The 13,875-nt window shown below is 37.4% G+C and overlaps 1 protein-coding gene across 4 annotated transcripts in view; it reads right to left on the bottom strand.

Annotated features, from left to right (window-relative positions):
* Positions 1 to 13,875, bottom strand: part of LOC146462309 (uncharacterized) — a 44,512-nt gene that overhangs the window by 6,930 nt on the left and 23,707 nt on the right. For 2 of the 4 annotated variants that reach the window (XM_085085765.1, XM_085085767.1), the window contains 8 exons: positions 11,922 to 12,202; positions 10,649 to 10,700; positions 7,770 to 8,272; positions 5,401 to 5,700; positions 3,801 to 4,094; positions 2,101 to 2,278; positions 1,056 to 1,261; positions 485 to 669 (listed from right to left, as the gene is read on the bottom strand). In XM_085085765.1, coding sequence (XP_084941891.1) covers positions 485 to 669; positions 1,056 to 1,261; positions 2,101 to 2,278; positions 3,801 to 4,094; positions 5,401 to 5,700; positions 7,770 to 8,272; positions 10,649 to 10,700; positions 11,922 to 12,202 — 1,999 coding nt within the window. The remainder of the gene's footprint in view (positions 1 to 484; positions 670 to 1,055; positions 1,262 to 2,100; positions 2,279 to 3,800; positions 4,095 to 5,400; positions 5,701 to 7,769; positions 8,273 to 10,648; positions 10,701 to 11,921; positions 12,203 to 13,875) is intronic. The other 2 variants (XM_085085766.1, XM_085085768.1) reach the window with 2 other exon arrangements.

Below are 13,875 nucleotides of genomic sequence, written 5' to 3'. Positions count from 1 at the left end.
CTTAATTCATAGAAACGTTTTTAACTTTCCCCCAATACAATCATCTCCACAATCATAATATAGATGACTGTGTCAGAGGTGTCTGATTCGAAGACGTTCAACTCTAGTGAAATATAAGAAGTCAAGTAGGGTATTTACTTCGAAGAGTTTTCGGCTTTAAGAAGGCCCAGTGAGGGTGCCGGACTACGTTAGTGTTCTATGGGCGTGGCTTGAACATATTTTTACCCAGGAGGGGAACAATTCTAACAATTCCAGCTTAGAAACTACTTTTTATGCTTAGCTGATATTTCGATTAGAAATGTCGTATCCTGTCACATTTTTTTCCGGTTCGGTTATTTACAGAAAGCCCGCTCAGACTGAATACAGAGCTGATAACTCAATGCAGCCCGAGTGGAACTTGGACGGGCATCCCCTTGAAATTTTCGCGGAAGTCCTCTTCAGGGACGACACTTTTACTCCAGTATGTTGTAGAAAGTTACTGCACCTGATTCCTCTTTCTCCTTAGCCAATTTAGTAGATCTCCATGAGGAAGATATTCCAAGAGGAGAAAGATGGGTTCTGAACTAACCCAAAAGCCCAACATGCTAACAACATTACGATGTGAGCCGATCGATTTCATGAGCTCAATCTCCTCCAGAAGCTGGTCCCTGGCTTCTTTATCTGTCGAGTCTGAAAATATAATAAAGTGAATATAAAGAACTTTTAAAATATGCTTTATAAAATGTTCGAAAAAGGCTTTTTCGAGCATGAGTTCTGATCATCTGCGCGGTATAATTTCATCAGAGTAATTGAAAATGAAAAGCAAAAGGAAATTAAAATACTTCAATCGTTACTGCTCGTAGTATCTAATCGTATATAATTTATTGACCAAGACTATTTTTTAAATTTTGCGCATCAAAATTTGAAAGTGAAACAATCGTTACTGCTAAAGATGACAACAAAACTAAACAAAGAGAAGAAAAATATTCGGCCATTATCCTAGGTAGTATAAGTCATCCGATCTTCAATATCATCATCTGGTGCAAAGGTTGATGTACTATGGAACCATTTATTACCTTCTAACACTTTAGCAGCTACTGTCCGGCCTTGTTTGAAGTCGACAGTCTTAGATCTGCACTTGTAAAACACCTCGATTCCAGGTGACTCTCTAAATATGCCTCTTAATACTTTGGCAAATGCACCACGGCCAATCTCCTCCTCGAAATCAACCTGTCGTGGTAAAACCTCCCATCGTGGAAGAGGTATAATGGTCGACTTTGATCTGCAAAAACAACAACAAATATCGCATATCTCTCAATGATCAAATGATGCGCCGAGAACAGGGCACTGGAAAAACTGCGCATGATCCTTTATTCCTACTCCAGAAACTTTGAGACAAACTAGTCGAGTAAGTAATTGTGGGATCGCTTGGTAGACGGATGGATATCGCGCCGGTGAATAAGTGCATTTTTTCGGCATTTTCTTGGTACATGCATAGCGTAGCTCGTGTTAAATAGTTTTCACCTAAGAGTATTTCCTTTGCAACTGTCTACCCAGAAATGCACTTATTTATCAGCATTATTTCCTTTCGTCTACCAAAACGATCCCATAATTCCTCGCTCGAACCTGTCTCCTGTAGTTTCTGGAGTGGGGAATTGTGTGACATCTTAACTTTAATTCCAATTCGTAGCATTACTAGGATGAAAAATAGTAGTATTTTCATTTTTCGATATGTTACATACATACTTCTCAAACTCATTAATAATTCATCAAAAGAAAACAAAGAAAATCACCATGCACTGTGACCGTGTTTTGGATATGTGCTCCTAGTTACCATAAAATTTTGCTAACTTTAGCCTTGAATTTCTCCAATAAATATTTTTCATTTGAGAAGCCATATCAAACACTAGAAAGTGTGTTTCATCAGATATCCAACCACCTCGAAGTCGTTTAAAAAAACTCGGCTACGCCTCGTTTTTCCAACCTACTTCTCAGTGTTTGGATATCTTATGAAACACGCTTTCTCGTGTTTGATACAATATGAATATGAATAAAGATCCTTGGTTTAATCTATCGCTTGAAGTCAAAATAAGGAATCCTTTAAAAAGATAAATCAAATACCTTCTGGCCCCTGTGTTACGAGCGAGTTGCTTCTTCTTCATTGCTTTTTTATGAATCCAGAATGCTACCACACTTAAAGTGATCACAAAAAGCACAACAAGACCCGCTATCAGACCAGCTAGCTGCGATGGAGAAAGAATTTTCCCATTTGTGCCTGGAGATGCCTCAGATCTTGGGCCTGCAAATGAAGGTAATTAAGAATTTGCTGGTAAAACAGAAGTCACGCTAGGCAACAATGTTCTACATTTTTGGTTCGATATCTGGACTTGCTGGATCCATGAGAAATTGCTTGATGTTTTCTCCTGCCGTTCAACATGTTTCACGTTGTTGATCGGAAGAAAGCAACTTTAGTATTCAATTCCACAACGTACAACATACTGAATGGGCAATTTGTTAACATGCTGTATCACATGATACGTTTCTCAGTAAAGATATATTTTCTGAACGGCCGGTTCACCATTCAGTTTAAATGTTGAACTGTGTATCATTGGTGTCAGGATTATACAGACAAAAAAATATGGCACAACAAACTAGCTTTAGAAATACGAGTGTTGAATAAGTTTTACAATGAAATGTCTGTGAAGAAAAAGGAGCAAATCACTTCAAGGAGGAACCTTCTTTGCTACGATATGAAAACCATCATCGTGGATTTAAGCAGCCGAAACTTTTTTTTATTAATTTAGTGAGTGCACAAACAAATTACAACATGCACGCTTGTTAAGAAATACTACTTTTTGAGGTTGATACTTATACTATTTACAATACAGTACTAAAAAAATACGAAACTACTTACAATGCGATATTACTAACAAAACGAAACGATACCTACGCTACTAAGAACAATACTAACACTACGATACAATACAATTACTTACAAATTAATAAATTTAATTTAGTTGCAATCGCTTACAAATGAATAGTACATGCCTTTGCACAGCTAGACTCTAAACATTAATTGTTTAAAAAGTTGGACCACTTTTTATTAAAAGAGAGTAGTTTATTGGTCATAATCGCAATGTATTTTTCGAATTCAATTTTTTCGTTAACGAGGGTGACAAAATCTGTGAACTGGGGTCTTTTGTCATCTTGTACTGCATTAATGTAAAGAAAATATTTTCCAATTATGATCAGGTGATTTAGGGTTAAACCGGACGATGTGAGTTTTAAAACCCCATATATAATTTCTTTTTGCTCTAAAGCAATGTTTCCTCTACATGTAGCGTTGAACCACTTTGTAAATTTATTCCAAAAGGATTTAGCAATTGGACATTCCACAAATAAATGGAGTGGTGTCTGATCAATATCATGGCATAAGGACAATCGGGTCGCTGTTTCTTTCTCATCTTGTACAGAATTTTGTTTGTATACAGGATATTATGAACTAATTTATATTGAAACATGGATAATTTTACCTCATTTGTGACACTGAAAGGAAGTGAGTAGATTTTTTGTCTTTCTTGAAAGAAAAAAAAAAAAAAAAAAAAAAACCCGCGTTCAATGAGTCTTCTCTCCACAGTTGGAGGAGGGAAGTGCTGGTGATTGAGTAAAGTATTGTAAATTGCTTTGCATTTGAGTTTTTCGACTGCAAGTGGTACGTATTCAGTTGACGGTGGAAGACATTCCTGCTTTAGCATAGAAATTCTTCTTAAGCCTCTCTCATGATAAAACTATGAAACAAATACTGGATAATAAACACTAACCTGACATTGTTTTTGTGATCCATTTTCTTGATCTCTCGCTCTGTCCTTTCTCATTCCAGGCGGAAACTTCGATTATGTACTGCGTATCACATTTTAGCAAGAGAACAGAATGAGTCTTCAAAACGTCAGCGACTTTTACTTCACCTTCTGTTTCGTCTGAATGTATCTCCCGATAGTAAACAGAGTACTTGGTCAGTGGACATCCATTGTCAACAGGCGCACTCCAAGAAACGTTCACATAGCAGGTTGGTAATTCTGTCTCCTTATTCTTTATTGCTGGAGGTAAAGGTATACCTGAAACAATAAATGATTTAACATACAATGGCTTATTAGTGGTAGGAGGAGTGATTGAACAAAGCGCAACTATCCGATCTCGCGACATCTTGTGTGCTTTATAACAGAACAAAACGCATTAATGCTCTTTTATTTGTCAATTTGAAGACACTTCTGTTCCCTTTTTTCCTATTTTTTTCTCTTCTTTGGAATCTCTTCACCCAGAACTGACAAACTTCAAGATCATCTACTTTCTTCTTCAGCCACCCTCCCTCAACTGTTCTTTATAGCTCGTCATTCTGTGCATGCAGGATCTTCTTTAGGAAATGGTTCATTAACCAGAGTCAATCAATAAAAATAAAACTAGAAATACGTGACTCGCAAAACCTCGCGAGGCTAGGCCTGGGTGGACAGTTGATTTGAAGTGAAGGAATGGACTAAGGCAGCTAGAAAGTATTAAATTGTCTCGTTCTTTATGACAGTAATTGAGAGGATAGTGTGCCATTTGAATAGCCCCACCGTTGTGCAAGTTGTATTATCACACCCACTCTGTACGATGTCATCTCTGCAGGCCTTGGGAGTGATACAGTGTAATTAGCAGGACGTTAGGGATGCACCATTAGAAATGTGAAGAACTCAAGGGGCGAGGGGGATTCCTTAAACAGGGAAAAATATCGTAATAAAATAAATAAATAAATAAATAAATAATAAATAAATAAACTAATTAATTAATAAATAAATGAATGAATGAATGAATGAATGAATAATTGAATGAATGAATGGATGAATGAATGAATGAATGAATGAATGAATGAATGAATGAATGAATGAATGAATGAATGAATGAATGAATGAATGAATGAATAAAAGGAGACAAAAATGTTTTTAGACGGCTGTACAGGAAATCTAACTCTATAAACACTCTTCAAAACATTGGAATTCCCGGCTTTCGACACTCTGAGTTATGATTGACGGTGAGCTCAGCTCACGTTTGTTTTTTAAAAGTCAGTAATAAAACGTCTTACTTAATATTTTAATTGCTTTAAACCTACAAGAGTCCAAACTGAAGAGTAAAATTCGATGCTTGAAATAATTGCTTTGGTGAACGCTTCCCTGGTGTTTACTTACGATGCCGGGCAGGTGCAACGCCAGGTAAATTCTTGAAATGGGGCGTTTACATGTTTTATTCCTCTTGCACGACTTGAACGCCACACGTTAGGCGATTGTTTACCGACATTGCATAACTCAAAAGGTAAGGACTTTTATCTATAAAATTGTTTTTACTTAGCGCTGAACTTAAATGTTATGATTTCTCTAGATCTACTACCTCTTTTGGTTTTAAATTTCCAGATACCGCTATCCTTGAAATCACTCTCTCCTTGAGTAGATACGGACGTTACTGCTACTTCATACTCTTTCAAACATTTGAGGTGAAGTGTGTGGCTGGTTACATTTCTGTTGACAGCAACTGAGATCCATTTGCTCTCATTATCCACGTGTGAAATAACTTCTCTGTAGTAGACCTTGTACCCCTCCACTGGACAAGCCCCTTCCAAGGGAGGTTCCCAATTGACGGCGACGACTGCTCCTGTAACTACTGCGGTGCTGTTTACGATCATAGGGACACCTGAGAGATATGTTAAATATGACAATGTATTTGAAGAAAATTTCACAGATGTAATGGTTGATCATCCCAAGTGCACGACTTGAAAAGTTCTGATAAATTGAGAGTACATTTAGATAATTAGAAACAAGAATTTAAACTGATTAAACTCAGAGCTATAAATAAGTTTAGAGAATTTTAAAAATGGCGTTTAATACAAAGAGAACAAGCTTTTGTCACTTTGCTACTAAGGCATTAAAGAGGCTGTCCTCGTAATAACGGATAAGCCTTCGACCCTCCACTAATTTCCTTGATTGTTTCTTTGAAAGTTAATCATTTTATTCCATAAACAAATATCACATTTATTTCATTTATTTCCTTGTCAAGCCAATTGGGTGTTCTGTGAACAAATTTTTTTTAATACAAATATACTTGGTTTTTTTTTCTCGCATCGGAGTATGCCTGTGTTACTCACTGAATAATACATCATTCCCATTTATTCACCAGGCTTAAAATACTCCAAAACATTTATTCCATCGCGCATATTCCACACATGGCATTCCAATCCTAGCAGTATGCAGGATGTTTGTCCCATGAACCTAGTTTAATGGCTTTATCTCCCACCAGTCTCCTGTAGTTTAGTGGTAGAGCATCCGAACTAGTAATCGGAAGGTCTGCTGATAGGAGCACTCGGATTTTTTTTCGAGTATGCCTGTGTCACTTACTGCGTGGTGGCTCTGAATCCCTCTGGTGGAATATTTTGAAACTTTGAAAAAAAAATTGTATTTTAACATGCTAATAACGACCATAACGTGTTCACAAATGTTTAGGCATAATTTTGTTACCATTGTTGTTGTATCAAGTGATAAAGGATTCTGTCAAAGTTTAAATGCCGCAAAGTGATTGAAGCCAGAACTGCCATCTGGTCTCCTCACTAAAACATAAAATTTATAGACCTTTTTTCATCTTGTCTGATTCCATTCTTTCAAATTCTGTCTTAAAAATTTGCTATAATCACCTCGCGCGAGGTGATTAAAGCAGGATATGACGCAATTTTCATCACTCATCACCTCAGTAATTATACTAAAAAAAGGATAATGTGAAATACTTTGTGAGTTAGTTAGTTTGATATATTTACTCTTTGTAATTTAGTGTATTACCCTTATTAGTTTACCAAATGTTGCTTTTAACAATTAATGTGTGATGAGTTAATCAAAATGTTTTGGTGGCAGTGAAGTGCACCCTCGACTGCACTTCGTCCCACATTATTAGTGCTATGGCCTCTTTTAGAAATAGGCCCGGATCTCTCCAAGATTGTACCATTGTACCTTCTGACCTATTGTTCTCACAGAAGGGCACCCCTCTTCTAGTGAAACCTATGATACAATCTAACTGGGTTCCCCTAGAAACACCGCTTCTCCAAGCTCCGCCTTCCCTTCCACCCAAGTATTGCCACAATAACCAGTGTTTTCACTCTTCTTGGTTTGCCTAGCGCATAGGGTTGTGGGTGTTTGAATCATGACTCCCTTTAGTTCATCTAGGATCTAATTTTCACCTGTGAGCATCCAAGTCAGAGTCAAATTTAAAGATAGTTAAGTGAAGACTTTAAGCTTTGCTTAGCCTTCAACTTTATAAAAGGTAATAATTATAGAAATTGAATGAAAAGTTTTCTTGAAGTAGATTGGTGTCAGGCCAGGTCCCAGTTCTGAGAAAATAGGCTTTAACTACAGGTAGTTCATTTCGGAGTTTAGCAGGATGTATTTTGAGAAATTCATTATTGATAAATGGAAATGTTGTATGCAAAATATACAATTGGCTTGATCAAGGAAAAACTTATTGGCAGCACCCTACATTTAATTTATAGCCTGTTAGTGTCACCAACGACAAATTTGGTAGTTTTGAGGTAAAATTGTAAAATACCCAACAAACAATGAAAAATCGAATTAATTCAAATTCATGTAATATTTCTTGAGAGAATATAGTATTAAACTTTCACAGAAAATATCGGGGAAATTCGGGGAAGGACAATAGTTACGCGGACAGCCTCTTAAACTGTATTCTTTGACCAATGCTTATAAAGGAGAACAACGAACCTCTCAGTCTATTGATTTCTTTCGGCGACAATGCCGTGCCAAACACATAAACGTCCATCACTGATCCGGAGGATGAATCACCAATCTGGTATGGCTCCCCCGAAGGCTCTAATAGGACTTCGTCATTTGTAGGATGTGTTGTATGACCTATAGTTTTACCGTCCACGTAGATTGATAATGCCCCTGTCACGTGATGCCATGTGACAACCAAGTGTGTCCAGCTGCTCAAAGAAACGTCGTTAAGACTAACGAGCTGGAGTGGTAAGTGATTGGTGAGTCTTTCGAAAAATATCTTCTGTTTCACACGACCGAGGACAAAAGACATGAGGTCACCATAAAAAAAGAAATTAGCAGTATTTGTTTGTTTTACCCAACAAGAAATGGTAAAACTTCTGCCCTTAAGATAGATTATCGGAGCAGTGGCGTAGGTTTTTGATTGGCTGAAGGAGGGAGCATAAGTGCCTGGACATCGTCCTTCGATAAATAATGGCGATCCACTGAAACTGAAATGGAGAAACAATGGACCATTATAAAAGTAACTAAAAGTACAATAGGCCGTTTTCGAGTCATTGTGAACCTCATTATTAAAGCGAGGCTAAGCGCAAAGCTTTTCATGTGAAAATTAGTTTTGTTCACCATATAAATAAAAACTGGTAATAAAATAAAATAAAATAAAATAAAATAGTAAAAACTTTACATTTAGCCTTGCTTTCATAACGAAGCGTACAGCAACACGCGCGGAAATGGCCTATTGCTCAGCCCGTATTGCCCTCGAAAGTTATTAGTTATAAACTACCTGCGTTTTGTTAAATAAAGAATAAGATGGTCGGAAACGAAAACAACAGAATAAAACGAATACAAACCATTCTGCAGTGTATTTATAGTCCTCGAAGTAAGTAATCTTTCAAAGTTTTAATCAGATGACCCCCGTTAATTTCAGAGCGAATTTTCACCATATTCGTACTTCCTTTTTCAAAAACGGATACATTCGAGAAGGCGGGCTAGCCAAATCCTAAGTGATCAAATGAACTGACAAAATTTCCCGAAATTCTATCAAGAATATTCAAGCTTTCTCTAAAAATACTCCTCCTTAACAACAAAGAACGGGATGTCGAAAATTCTGAGCCATTTGCTTATTTCTTTCGTTTCTACCTTCCTATCAAGTAGAAAACAGCAACCAGATACCGTATTTTAAATAAACGCTACCATTTTTTTTGCTTTAATAATCCTTTATTTTATTTAAAACTCACCCAAAAAGGTTTTTTCGATAACTGGTAACTCATTCCTTCCTTTATCGCCGTAACCCTATATCGAAGGCCATGCTATGCTTTTTTGAGACAAGCTTCTGCTTCCTTTATGGGAACCACATTTGTAGATATAGAACAAACGTACTTGTGTGTCTAGCTTTAGCGACCCACATTCACTACACGTTACTGGACTCAAGTATTCTATGCGTGCATGACAGCAGTTGAGATGTTGTTTGCTTCTGCGTCGTGGAAGATATGTTCCGAATTACTAGTTACAAATTTTATGGGGTAATATCTTTTCAAACTGCTTAATTAGTGTACCAGACACTCGCCAATGGTTTGTTGAAGGGACATACAACGGAAGGTAAACCCTTTTAAAAGCTTTCTTAGGTATCTAGATATGAAGTATCGACAAGGCTCGTGTCATCGGAAATACAATCTAAATACATTTGTAATGGAACAGAAATTTACTAATGATTATAGTTCTATGTAAGCGCAAACATTCGTTCGCTTTATTTTGCGATCTGTTTTGCCACACAGTACATTTTTTATTGACATTTGCTGTTAAATGTAACTTTGATTAATAATCTGCAGGTATAGCTCAAAAATTATGTCATGTTTGTTACGAGTGTCATATTTTGTAGATCTTAAGATATATAGAAGCTGACTACCTTTTGCTACAGAGCCACTCTTAGTTCTCACCGTATAGCCTGGACGGTTTTGTTTTTTTTCTTCTCTGAGATCTTCCGTGAAGATGTACTCTTCAAGTAGTTGTAGCTGTAGCTCGGAAATTACACTACAATTTTAGCCCAAAATATATTCAATTTAAACACAGCAATGCTAACAATTAGTGCCCCAATAAGGAGAGCCAAAAGTGAATAGAAACTCTTTATGGCTTTTGTGCTGTTATTGTCTCCAACTGTTGGTGTTTACAGTATCATTTACGTTGTCGCAATTTAGGAGAAGTTGCCGAAAATCAGTTATTCTGAGCCTTGTCGAGTGGTCAGCATTCTGGCTGCCAGGGTCCACTTCATGTGATGGAAATGGAAAATATACAGGAATCAGTTCAGTATCCACTTCGACTGGTGCAAAGTAGTACAGGGGAGAAGAAGGAGAGCCCAGGAAACTAAAAAAAGAGTATTCATGGTGCTGTCTACATAACTATGCAAAACAATTTGCAGAGTTATGTGGGGATAGTTAGGAAGTTTGAGGATAATAAAGCAGACAGGTTTGTTCATTTGCCCCATCACGAACAGTCTAATGCAAATCAAGGAGGTTCAAGAGTCATGTCAGAATCTGGTGTCAAATATTGGAGAACTTGGAAACCCATTGGAGCAGACTAGTGAAATTCTTGTTACGGTTATGACTGTATGTGGTGATAAATGTAACCGGAAGCCATAATTGGGGATGAAGACCGTAAGAGTGGGGTCCATGCAAACCCGTCTGTTTTACCAAAACAAATCTATTTTTAGAAATACGTGCGCTGTCCTCACGTCATAAACTCGGGTGAAAACACGCAAATTTGCGTAATAAGAGAAAACGAACGCAAATAAATCGAGTAAAGTTTCCGGCGAATGGATATTTTGCGCTATTTTGTGACACTCTTTAAATGTAATTCAGTTCTTTTCCAACCTTATATCCCGATCTCGGCCATTTAATAGCCAGTGGCCAAGGACAACCATCTCTGAAAAACAACGAGAACAACAAAAACAACATTATTGGAGATAATTTTTTTAGAGTGCAGCGTCCTCCAAACAGGCTGGTTTCAAGTAATAGCCTAAAAAAGTTTGCGGCTGCAAAGATTTTTGAAGATACAGTCATAATTTTCATTTTTAGTATTTTTCAGGCTTCGATGTACATGTCTGAGATCTCAAGCCTCTATTTAACGGAAAGCGGATCAAAACCCAGATTACCGAAGGTAAAACTCGAGCGGTGGGTTAAGGTTCAATTGACTGAATATTTCTAGCAACATTTTATCGGTCATGTAACTGCACGCCCGACTACCTCTTCACAAAAACGCCATGTTGGATGGGTAGACAAGAAATTGGATGAGGTTACCAATTCCTATATATTCCCTCGTAATTCTGATTGGTATATAATTTATTATTTGTTATAATTTATTACCCTTTGCGAGGTACGAGTTTGTCCAAGAAGTATGGGAAATCACGGTCTTTGGACCAGAAAAGATTCTTGCGTGGTGAGAAATTTCCTTTATTCTTGCGAAGTTTTCAGTTTTTAGTTTGAAACATACGACACAAAGTTTGAAATTTTAATGTATCGCACACGCTGGAGTGGGCATGAGGATACGTTTTCAATTCTTCAATATCAATTTATGTCGTGTTCTTCACGCGAATGCTGAAAAAAAAGAAACGGTTCAGGAATTTGCGGATAAAAACTTGCTTTGAGAAAAAATTGTAAGGAAATGGATAGGAATTCGTTTACGGTCCTTCATACCCATTCAAGATGGCGTCTTTTATCATAAAAAGGTCCATCTACTCTTTGCTTGATAAGTAGAAGAGTAAATAAATTGGTAATCACCTTTGATTCGTACATCACTACCCAATTTGTTCGAACAACCCTACACATGCAACTGAAGCAATAATGCCCAAATTAAGATAAACCAACTTTTACCAAGCATGTTAGCAAACCTAAATTAAATGAAAGAAAAATATCAACCAGCTTCAAATCTCGTTGAGCCAACAAATGTCAGGTCCCTCCTACACCAATTGCTTTTCCTGTAAGTATTGCGACAAGCTGACGTAACACTTCTTGAACAGCCGGTAAAATTTGAGTTCATAACGAGATCTAAGATCGGTTAATGGCAATATAAAAAACCTTAATTTGGTTGAATGATCCCTTTTATGAACCCGTAATAATCGACCTCAACAGCGTAATGGTAGGATACCTGGAGGAAGCATTCTGCAGCATCTGAAAGCTTCAATACAGTGTAGCTCGTCACATGCTCCCTTGTACACGCCCTCCAGATACGACCAGTCTGGACACTTACTCCAGCCCCTGTTGAGTGTGGAGGGCGGGGGGTTGTAATTATAACACTTCATGAGGTTGGTTTTGAAGTCTTTTGGCCTGCAGCACGTTGCTTGCTCAATGCTGCGCAGCCCAATGCCTCTTGACCGATAAAATCCTTGAAGAAAATATCCGTCTGGACACATAGCCCAGGTATGGTTCCTATAATTGGAAATAATAAAGCAAAACTTGTAATTGTTCTATTTATTTCAAAAGAACCTAACAACAACATAAACAAGCGACTCCATTGCAAATAGCACATAATCTTATTGGCGCCTGATTGGTACAGTGGTAACTCATATCACAGAAAACGTTTTACTCTTATCTACAGCCATATCACTATAGTTACACTTTTTTGTGTGTTCCACAAACCACAGCGTCATTGATAGTAAGATTTAGGATATTAGTATTGTTTTGTCTCAAGGCCTTTGCTTTTTTCTAGAACGTTTAGTGATGACAAAATTCCGCCTTTCTCAGCGAGAATTTATGAAGCATGATACTTGAATGTATACAAAAAGATACTAATGAAATGGAAAAGAATTTTCTGGATGAACCTGTTTGTTATCAAAAGGTCAATGGATTGTTCAGGCCTTTTAAAGATTATGATACTTGGTGGTTGTTTAACTATTATTTAGTAATTTACCTTCCTCAATAACTCGCGTGGAATTAAGATTTCATTTTTCTGCTTTTGAATAACTGAAAAAGTATTGTTTTCTCAAAAATCGTCCTGTGAAGCCAAACTTAAACGAAGCAAGGGACAAGGGGAGTGCTGTAAGGGAGGATGCTGAAAACAAGACCCCACTAATCGAAAGGGAGAGACTAGAGGTTGAAAAGAAACGCCTGCATATTGCTGGAATGAGGGGCTGGGACTGGACACTATGTAATATTACTGGAATGAGGCTGGATGTCGAGTGAGAACGCTCTAGTGTGGAGAAAGGAAAATTACACCTTGTGGAAAAAAAACGTTAACTCTGTTGGTCGCAAGACAACGTTAAAAACCAGTATGTTCTTTTATTTGAATAACTTGTAAACACATTATTATTTGTACTCTTTATATGAGATCGACGTATCGAAGCAAAAGCAATTATTCATGTTAGAGTGAACGTATACATTAAATAGCATAGTATTGTTTCATGAGTTCTTGACGGTCTCACTCTTTTGTCGGTTACTTAAATCTTTGTCGTTCTTTCCAGTAAGCCCGTCAGCGCTATCGAGCAAATCCCTTAATCAACAGGTGCTTACTGGTAAATAAAAAATGATAATCATGTCAAAAACAGAAAAATAACGATCATTTTGCGAGGAAAAGAAGCGGAATCTTAAGAAGGAGTACTTTTTGCCCTGTCAATATACCGAAAACTACTCTTCGAAGCACTGCTTAGCCACAGATCGTGTTTCACAGTCGGTGCCCTATGTATCGTTCCTGGGGTACTTGTATCTGTCATCGGTGTCAACGGCATGGTCTGAGAGGATATTCAGTATCACGTACGGAAATGTTAAGGAATGTACACGTGAACTTGAATTTAAACAAGGTGCTTGAAGACATGTATGACGCCCACTTTGAAGCACTGACAGAAGCTTCTGACACTCCAAATAATTAGGCAGCGACGTTTAATAGTCGTGTCTCTATGTCGCACACTCCGTGAGCATTAATTCAGTGGAAATTCTTTCTGTTCACGAAAGAAGGTTCATCTTAGTTCTTCTGGAACCTTGATCGACAAGTGAGTCCAGTCTATTGCACCCAATAGACTTGGAAAATATTTTTTGTTCTTAAACTGAAGCTTTAGTTAAATAAAATGAAATCACCAGCCTTCCAACAGAGAGCGTTTGTTACATAC

The sequence above is a fragment of the Pavona decussata genome, unplaced genomic scaffold (assembly GCF_977016875.1).
Source record: "Pavona decussata unplaced genomic scaffold, jaPavDecu1.1 SCAFFOLD_190, whole genome shotgun sequence".
In the NCBI taxonomy this organism is placed as follows: domain Eukaryota; kingdom Metazoa; phylum Cnidaria; class Anthozoa; order Scleractinia; family Agariciidae; genus Pavona; species Pavona decussata.
This window is presented reverse-complemented; position numbering and strand designations above follow the sequence as displayed.